Consider the following 10,332-nt stretch of genomic DNA (forward strand, 5'->3'; position numbering starts at 1 on the left):
CTTTCCAGTAGCTTTCCAGTAGCTTGACCAGGTTGTGATCCTTGTCCACGTAGGGAAAAACTTCTTCATATGCTCAGCTTTTATTTGCCTTTTTTTTTTGTTTGTTTTTTTTTTTTTTTTTTTTTACAAGTCATATCATAAACATAGCCAAGTGTACATGTTGTCTTTAAAGCATAAAATTAACAATATTGAGTACAACTCAATTGTAAAGCGCTGGTTTACCTGTACTGCAGTGTATTTTATAAATAAAACATTAGCATTACCTCTGTGGTGTCATAGCAACCAATTAAATCCCTTCAGACTGTGTTTTGCATGCTGGAGCATCAGGCCTCAACCTGCATCACCAAGCAATGCAGAAACCAGGCTAACAACGCGGAGAAGATGCTGATCTGCTCACGTTGGCTGTATCAGTGACAGATGAAGAGATGAGTGGCACCACTGTTCGTATCGACTCCTGTGATCACGTTACAAAACCCTCATTACCTACGGAAAACTTAAGATAAAAAGATACAGAGAAAAGACCAGAGTAATCACTTTTAAAGTTTTATTCATTACGCTGCAGTTTGACTACAGCATAAGTACAAGCATAAAATCTTTGACTACAACAGCACTTAGAGCAACATTTTTTGATTTTTTTCCTTTTTTTCTGTAAAAGTATTGCAATAACAGACCTTAGGCCTAAAACCTATTACATCACAATTGCTTAAATAAAAAGAGGCAAAAATACACAACAATTTTACCTCTGTGCTTGGATATATATATATATATACTGTATGGTTACTGGATACAGTCATATATATCTAGATTTCAGCACAGGGGGGGGGGGAGGGGGGAACAAGAAGGATTTGTTTTGTAAATAAAGCAAACTGATGTTACAAAACCCATGATGGAAGCAGTCCTATGGTAACTGTCAAGACAGAGAATACCAAACTGTTGAGACGTTATTGTTATTATTATCATCATTATTATTAAAATCTGGAACGATAAAAACAGCTACTTGTTGTCAGCAGTTGAGTACAGACTTCTGATAAGTGGAAAGAGGGAGCGCGCTGCGGGGGAGAAAAAAAAAATCAGTCTGAGCCCCAGTTAGTTCTTCAAGCTAGTGCAGGAAATGAAAAGAAGGTCTATTAAAGGAATACTTCACCCCCACATTAACAACTTGTGTATGAATTACTTACCTCTGTGTTATGTTGAATTTGTGAGGAAACTTTGTTTTTCTCGCATGCCCCTTACAGTGAACAAAGAATCCAAAAACAGAGAAAATTCTTCATGAATTAAAGTCATAGGGGTCCACGTTTTAAAAACAGCAAAACTACATCAAAACATCGGTTTACAAACCCTCATACAACTCATGCAGTATAAACTAAGTCTCATTTATCCAGATGTATGCTCAGAACTTCCAAAACAGAAAGCGTTTTTTCCGAAAAGGAACTGGATTAAAAAGCAAAACTTCTATGGAGGCTCCTGTCGAAAACATCTTTTCAGAAAGTACTGAGCGTATGAGTGGATAATGACACTGGGATTATACTGTATGAGTTGTGTGAAAGTTTGTAGACGGATGTTTTGATGTAGTTTTTGCTGTTGTAAAATGCAGCCCATTCATATAAAGTTTTCTCTTTTCGAATTCTTCGTTCACTGGCAGCATGTGAGAATAACAAAGTTTTCTTCACAAATTCAGTGTAACACAGGGTGAGTTACAGATATACAAATGGGGGGTGGGGGGGTGAAGTCTTCCTATAAGAAGAAGAGCTGAGCGGCGCTTCAGCCAAAGTTACAATAGAGACTTTTCCAAATTAAAACTACACAACTGCCACTTATTTGGTGCTTTGAAGAGAAAATGGCGCTTTGCTATGTACATTGTCTATAGATAAGAATGAACATGCTCTGCGGTTATTGTACAGTGGAGTTATTTTCAGTACATACTGTAAATAAATGACTGCAGATTAAACATGACTTTTGTTTCAATATACTGTGCCACATATAACATTGTAATATAGAAAATAAAAAAATAATAATAATAATAATAAAGAGAGAAAAGTTAAATGACAGTTTTAACGGCATTTTTCACTCGTTCTGCACTGGTGCAACTTTCCATTCTTGACCTAAAAGGGAATGACCAGTTTTCCTTGAATGTTTTACACTCTTCCTGTTCAACGTTAAAAGAGCTGTATGTGACATTGAGAGCATATCTGTGAATCAGAGTGGGACATGGGATTGCCTGCACACAGCTCGAAACATGGAGGTGGCTGAGCTGGCGGCTAGCAGCTAATGGTTAATCTCAATTAACAGTGCTAACAACAGCAACCGTGCTGACAGAGCTAATGGGGTAAACCAGGGGGAACTTGAGGGTGGGTGCTACGCTTACATGACGACGCCGTCTCAATATCAGCAGTAACCATCAAGTGAGCGCAGTGTTGAGTGGCGGCAATAAGCTAGCCAGTGGGTACAATCACGGGGACTCGCGTGTCAGAACAACGACCCACAGGAGAGCTTGACAACACACGCACGGAGTTAGTGGGACTTCATTTTTCTGCTCAGGCCGCCATTAGTCTACTATAAAATTTGCAGCTATATTAATGCTCAGAATGTCGCATACAGGACCTTTAATGTGATCAAAATTAGTGATCCTCCTGTAACGGAGCTGAAATGCTTTAACTGGAGCCCAACATCCAGCCAGACCTATAGCAGTGCTGAGTGTGCTCCACAGATTTATACTTTGGCAGATATACAAAATTACAGCTGAAATAAACTAAAACGTTGTTAAGATCTATGAGTACAGACACATATTCTTCCATATTCGGAAGTGCTGACGGCTCTTGTGTGCAGTGGTCGTGTGACGCGTCTCCCAAAAACTAGACAGCCTCGGCTTTTTGTTCAACAATTTACAAAGCGAGTAAGAAAATTCAAACCGGAGCCTGGCTGAAGTCGTGGCATAAACAGCAACTGATGAGTGTGCGATTTTTAGTTTCTCTTAAAAAGATCTGTGGAATAGAGCTATACATTTGTTAGTCGATTTGCGGTGAAAGTAAAGCCACCAGCCAGTACCCAAATGACGGCAAGCACTGTGTAAGCTTGTTCTTAGACGAGGAATCCAATAAACAAGTGAATAATATTCTTTCTCAACAACTTCCTTAATACAGAGGCTATCTCATCCTTATCATAACAGACTATTATTTATAGCAAAATATTATACGTTTGTATTTGTGTTGCAACCATATTCTAAGCATACTTTGCAAACCATGTTTTCTCATTAAAAAAAAAAAAAAAAGACAAAGCACGTTTTTAACTGTAGGCATTTACAAATTTGATGTTGCCTTCTTAAAATTCTTATATTGTCTATACATTATATTACATTATTCACAACATTTTTTTGTGGTTTCTACCCATTGGGTAGGATATGTGCATAATATATTCAAGTTATATACAGCACCTTACAAACAAACAAAGAAAGACAGACTACTGAAAAAAGCACCGTTGGAAGTGAGGCACAACGAAGGTGGGAGCTTTTTGAGTGCAAGTGGGTTCCTATGTCTGCTCCACACGCTGGTCATATTACTGGTTGAAATGGCTTCAGCTGCTTCACCTGGGAGCGAGCGTTCCTGTCTGGCACAATGGAAGCGGGCAGGCTGACTGTTGCACTGGCAAGCTAAAAATAGTCAAGGTAAAGCTGCAGTTTGGAGGGGCAGCCGGTGTTTTGCTTGTCCTGTGGTCACCAAATTTCATCTAGAGCTTGAATTAAATGTGGCTTTTGTCCACTTTTCACCACAGGATCAGTCTGTAATCGAACAGGAGCACACGAGCTGAGTCCCGAAAGCATGTCACCACTGTAACATCTGACTTTACAAAAACGATCACTTTTGGCAAACCTATCTAACCTTCTCCTTTCTGTTCCACTCTGCCAGACAGGCCGTCAGCCCGACGCAAAGCACCTGCAAAGATCCCAAGCAGCAGTTTGACAGAGGTGTGGTCTGCTCAAACATGAACATTAGGCACCTTATTTACTCACATAATAGTAACATGCAAACCTCCTTGTAGAAAACATAAAATTCATCTTTATATCCTCAATTTACAAGCTATGACTGCGCAGACAGAACAAGGCGAGAAAACAACAGAAAGAAGGGAGGGAAAAAGAGGAAAGAAACGTGGGTTTGAAGCAGGTCTGTACAGTCAAAGGCGGAAGTGTCGGGACAATCTTTTCTCACGACTGACGGGTTTCTGCGTAACAAAATGTGATGTGGATCACGTTTTTGTCTCAATACTTGTGCTTTTGACTGCAGTGGGTCAGATTTCTCCTAAGTTTTTGGATGAGTTGAGGGGACAGGGTGGACAGAGGGACAGAGGACGGGATGGGGTGGGGGGCATGAGAAGCAGCAGTAGCAACAATATTAGCAGTAGCAGCAACAGCAATAGCAGCAGCGATGTAGTAACACACACACACACACACACACACACACACACACACACACACACACACACACAAACACACACACACACACAAACTGTCAGATGGACACGCTGACCAGAAACACACAGCTGGGACACATGCATACATTCACACATGCTAACAGAATCAGAAGGCTTTCTTTTAGATGAAATTTCCTCCACCATCATGACATCTGAGGGATGTAAAGTCAGATATGAGCTCTGAGTGCACAAGGAGGAGACAGTTCACTTAGTTCTTTCTCCACTACATTTTCTAGGTTTAATGTTTCAACTGGATTCAGTTCAGCATAAGGCCTCTATGCTGCATTAGCATTACATTATACCTTCAAATACTCATTAATGCTGCATTAGGCAACTTCACACTGACTGCAACTAGTGCCGGCACAGGATAACTGTTCAAAGTGTGAAGGACTTCTGTCCTAAGTAATTATGAATGAGTGTTTTTTAATTAGAGTGTTAGGAATGTCCTAATTCCATAATATATACTAACAGTACATAGTATGCATTGTATATAGTCACAGAATATTGTTTTTGAAATGAGTATACAAGAAAGCAATCCACTTTTCTTGTTTCTGTTTGTTCAATAAACTGTAACAGACCGAACTTTGGGATGCCACTGGTGATATTCTATGGTTACATTAATACTAAGGCTGCACAACTAATCAAAAATATTATCAAATTTGCAATATGACCTATATCCAAATCGAGCTGCATTTTTGGGGGATAGAGGTAAAATGTGTCTCAACATAAATGAGGCCTACAAATCATGTTCGGCATGTAAGGAAACATGCTTGTTTGGCACAGATCCTAGTAAAAAAAAAAAGAAATTCATCATCGTTCTTTATTTTCCCCTTTTTTTGTGAAAATGTAACAAAATACTTTTCCCAGTAAAATCAAACCTCATTTTGCAATATCTGTCCAAGTAATTGCAAATATGATTTTTTAGCATATCTTGCAGCCCTGGTTAAGTTAATGCCATCAAATCCAACAAAAAGACCCAAACTGACATGCAATGTATCCTGTGTGCATCAAGGCCTGATCTATCTTCTTCCTCTGTACCACAGAGCTCCATTACTGTCAAAAATGATTAAAAACATTAGTGAGCCACACTGCTGCACTGGATGACGCATTCCTTCATTACCATAAACACACACTGTACTTTATTTTGTCTCAGTACACACAGACTGGCCTGCTGCCCTAAATACTCACTAAAGTACCAAACGTGTATTAATCCATTGCTGAAAATAGTCCCCAACAAAGGTAATTTCCTCCTGTTTGAGTAACGTTTGCTAAAAGCTACAGTGACCGGCTGTTTTGTAATATTACTGACTTGACCGATTATAAAGCACACTTTTTGAGCCTGAAACTTGGTTTTTGACAAAAAACATTAACTCAAAATCCACTTAATACTTCCAGAGCTTTCCACCACCTAATGCGGTCCTCGTCAGCAGAGGGGGATTTCTTAGCATTTTAGCTCAGTTGCTACAATGTTGGGCTGTGCCAGACTACGTCAATTGGATCTGACTTGGCTGTTTCATAAAAATATTTGATTAATTATTCCTTTTTTTTCCTTTCTTTAAGACTTTAAGAGTCTAAATGCGGTTCGGTGGGTTGTTCAGGGTGACAGTAACATTCATATAATATAGTGAAAAAGCCAAGTTCGCCCCTAACGACGGATCAGAAATGTACAACATTTTTGCCGACACTAGATATCAAACATAAGCCAGAGACTGTATAGTATCACTAATCCAAGTAGTGAGTGGGGTCTTTGACTTTCAGGAGGCAGCTGATTATCATGTTCCCCAAATAGGGAAAAGTGGTCACATGATAGCAGGTAATGCGCTTTGGGGAAAGATCATATCGCCTTGTCTTTGTTCAAGGATAACCTTCGGTCTGTGCGTAAGGAGATCTATTTCAAAGGCCAAAGACCATATTTGAAAAAAATAAATGAATTTATGATGACTGAAGAATTTTTTGTTGTATTGAGACAAAGTAACACACTGTAGGTTTTGGTCTTTTCGCAGGATTTGTTGACGTTATAAACATAAAGAATAACACCAGCCTTATCTTCTAATCAAAATAAAATCATTTCTTTTTAAAGATTTAGTACTTAAAATTTTCGTTAAGCTGTCTCACCACAATCCACCATGTAATATTTTGCAGCAATGAGCAGCTCCTGTTTCCTTTGTGCACTGTACTGAGGGACAACACTGTCCATCTACACTCCACTCACGACACACATTTTCAGTGTCCGTACTCAGTGTGTGAATCTACTGTACACACGAATCAAGAAAGGTGGAGTTTTCCTTGTGTTGCTCTAACAATAGGATTGAGTGGACTGTGGCATGCACATTCTTTGAGCTTTAACAGTGAGATCCCTTCTGCACCAAGATAATACCCATCATGCATCTCTGGTTTTCTTGAATGCTTAATTAATGATGTGTTAATATGGACAGTGCCAAATAAGTAACATGTCCTTGAATCACTAAACTCAGACAAAGCAGTTGATTAATAAATCACACAGAGACACACACACATATACACACACACACACACACACACACACACACACACAATGCTCCTGCAGGAACATTAAGTGCTTTTCTGTGTTGTCACAAGGTCTAACCAACAAACACACACATACACACACAGATGCACACATCACACACACACAGGGAGAAAAGGACTGCACTAGCACACTGCCAAACAAGGGCTCCACTCCAGTCTCCACTTTAAAGGGCTTGGCGGACTCTGCATCATTTGAACGCACTTTTTCTGCACACGGATGGAAGGAGGGATGACGAACAGTGACTGGAGACACTGTTAACAAGCTGGGGTTAAAGAGGGTGGGGGTGGGGGTGGGGGGGCACTGGTGTTGAATGCAAACAAGATAGAGAGACAGAGAAAGCGCAAGAGCAGAGGAGAAGGCAACGATGAGCAGAGAAAAAGGCTCAATTTTTCAAAAAGGTTTTCTTTTACAAAAAAAGGACCCTCCCATAGCCCTTTTACTTCAACCACAGACAGTTTTCGTTTAAAACCTGATCGCTGTGCTGGCAGATGCAGACAGGAATCTTCACTTTGTGTCGTCCTGTTTTTTTTTTTTAAATATTTGTTTTCTGGCTTTAGAAACGTGAAGACGGAGAGCTGAGCCTTCTTTTTTTGTTGTTGTTTTGTGTTTTCGTTGTCATGGCGCCGTGTTCAGTGTGGCTGTTGGCAGAATGAACTGTGCATGTTGAGATGAGCGGTGAGAGGAGAGGGGGAGGTGGAGAGGGGGGCTATGGACGCAGGAAACAGGAAAGAGGAAGTGTCAGGTGCTCAGAGGTTGGGACAGAGTTGGAAAGTGAAGAATCTGCTGTGAGCAGGCTGCTGGGTGGACAGTTAGATATGTTTTTTTTCTTTGTTATTATGGAGTTATTCTTGATTGATGTGATAAATATTCACCAAGATCGGTTAGTTTGGGGCATATTGGATCTTGCCAAGCAGCTCTCATATTTCTACGAATTTACAAACTACTCTGGTTTCAACTCTAAATCTTGTAACAAGCTACCAGAGGAGTTGAGAAATGTTTGGTCCACCCAGCGGCCAGTCAGCAGGCAGATTTCTCTCTCACAGACGTGAGCAGTACAAGGTTATTCTCTTACTAAGTCTCACTGTGCCTGTGGTGTAAGCAGACAGAGATGTTGTAGGCTGGGTACGAGTATTTCTTGCTGTTTTAAAAAAAGGAAGGACATAAGCTTATAATACTTTTTTTTCTTGCTCCCAACTGTTTAAACAACTTTGGAGGCAAAGTTCAGTCAGTCCATTCATGAAAAGGACGAAAAAAAAGAGAGAGAAAAAAACAAACACATCATTATCATCACATAGCATAATTTCCCTCTTCTCTTTTACAACAAAAAGATAGTGCAACTTTTAGATAACTTTTCTTTTTTTGTGTTTCTGAATGTTAGAACAAGTCATTGTTTTTCCCCCCTTTGCTTTGCTTCCTTGTGAACCTTGGCACTAAGATGTGGGTTTGTGAGTCTCTTGTTTTTGTTGTTGTTGTTGTTGTTGTTGTTGTTGTGTTCTCTGTTAAGTCCTTGATTCTCAGTTCTCGCTTTGTGCACAGATCCCGGTCCGAAAAAAGAAACAAAACAAAAAAAAACATCCTTAGTTTTCAGGGACAGAGTACGTCACCCGAGGGGACGAAAAAAAACCCAAATCATTTCAATCTGTGCTAGCAGTATGTTTCTTTCTCGTGTAGAGGACAAAAAAATAAGAACTCTCCACGCAGTGCATACGTCCTGCCCCAGCAGTGCTAGCTGTTTGAGTGACTAACGTTGGAAAGAAAAAGAAAAATCAACTCTTGGTTCCTCTCTTTCCTTGTTTCTTTGTAGCTAAGGTTGATATTTATTTGTGCATGGGAGTGTGGAGAGAGGGCATGAGAGAGAGAGAGAGAGAGAGAGAGAGAGAGAGAGAGAGAGAGAGAGGGCGCGACAGAGAGTCCACTGCTTACAGGTGATCGAGGGTGAAGAGGAGAGACAGCCTAGAGTCTGGGGTGGGTAGCCCCGCCTGCCCCCCTACCCTTTTCTTCACACCAGGTCCTCTGGTTGGCCGTCCTTGGCCTTGGCAGGTACTATTGTGCTTTCTGATTGGCTCTGCTGCTGGATCGTCCTGCTCCCCGGCCCCCCCACCCTCTGGTTATTGCTGTGCTGGTGTAGAAAGAAAGCTGAGCCGGGGTAGTGGCCCATCACCTCACTGTATGCTGGCGGGGGCCCCTCCATGCGCCCGTGACTGCTGGAGTTTGCCGCGCTGATGCCCGAGTTACTGCTTGGCGGCCTCGGACCGCCTCCTCCTATCCCTCCCCCTCCTCCCCCACCCTCCCAGGCCCCCACCTCCTCCCATGTCGATCAAGTCACTGTCGTAGATGGTCCGGTTTGGCGGTGCCCTCACCGACTCGCGGTTGAGCTCCATCTGCTGCTCGGGGTCACGGAGCTGCAGGGTGCAGGGCCCCTGGTACGGTGGGGGCTCCTCGCCGTCCGACAGCGAGATGGTGGGCGGCAGGTCGATCTGGTGCTGCAGGTAGGGGTAGGTGGGCTGGAAGCGGCTGAAGCGGTCGCGCTGCATGAAGGAGGGAGCGGTGAAGCGATCCCTGGCCTGGGGAGCGTATAATACCTAAGAGAAGGAGAGAGAAGGAGCGAGGGAGGAGGAAAAGGAGAGGCAGAGAGAGGGAGATGGAGAAAAGGAGAGTAAGGGAGGAAAGATGACAAAGATACATTATTTTCTGATACCTTATAGCAAATATATGCATAGAAAAAAAGAAAATTCAATAAAATAAAAATATATTATCACATCATGATGATACCAGTGATGGACAAAAAAACAATAATATTGAATTGCCCTGCCAAACGATATTATCCAACTGACCTAAACTTTTCTTTTATGATCAAAAGTATACTGTTTTTCAGTTGCTTTCTATTGAATGTGTACTTGATATTTTCTTTATTTTGATAACATATTTTGTGAATTAATGTCACTCCAAACTCCATCATGGGCTGCATTTTCTTGAAGGAATACTTCACCCACTAAATGATCATATGATTATCAAATAGTCATAGCATGATACCTCGAATTTGTGAAGAAAATGTTTTTTCTCGCATTATTAAATGCTGAACGAAGAATCCAAAAAAGAGGAAAATTGTTTCATTTGACGTCAAAACTATCACAAAACATCTGTTTTCAAACTCTCACATCTCCTGCAGTTTGATCCAAGTCTGATTTATTCATTCTTTTGGTCAGTACTTCCAAAATGCATGCATTTTTCACAAAATTCCTACTATGTATGTATATATATATATATATATATATATATATATATATATATATATATATATATATATATATATATCACTT

At 40.9% G+C, this 10,332-nt stretch overlaps 1 protein-coding gene across 1 annotated transcript in view; it reads right to left on the minus strand.

The window, feature by feature from the left end:
• Positions 1–530: 530 nt before the first annotated feature.
• LOC121945193 (low-density lipoprotein receptor class A domain-containing protein 4-like) overlaps positions 531–10,332 on the minus strand; it is a 270,140-nt gene continuing 260,338 nt past the window's right edge. Inside the window, 2 exon segments of the mRNA XM_088084994.1 lie at positions 531–9,297; positions 9,299–9,594. Coding sequence (XP_087941120.1) covers positions 9,012–9,297; positions 9,299–9,594 — 582 coding nt within the window. The 3' untranslated portion in view covers positions 531–9,011.

The sequence above is a fragment of the Plectropomus leopardus genome, chromosome 11 (genome assembly GCF_026936395.1).
Source record: "Plectropomus leopardus strain MGB_pleo_1.0 chromosome 11, ASM2693639v1, whole genome shotgun sequence".
NCBI lineage: Eukaryota > Metazoa > Chordata > Actinopteri > Perciformes > Serranidae > Plectropomus > Plectropomus leopardus.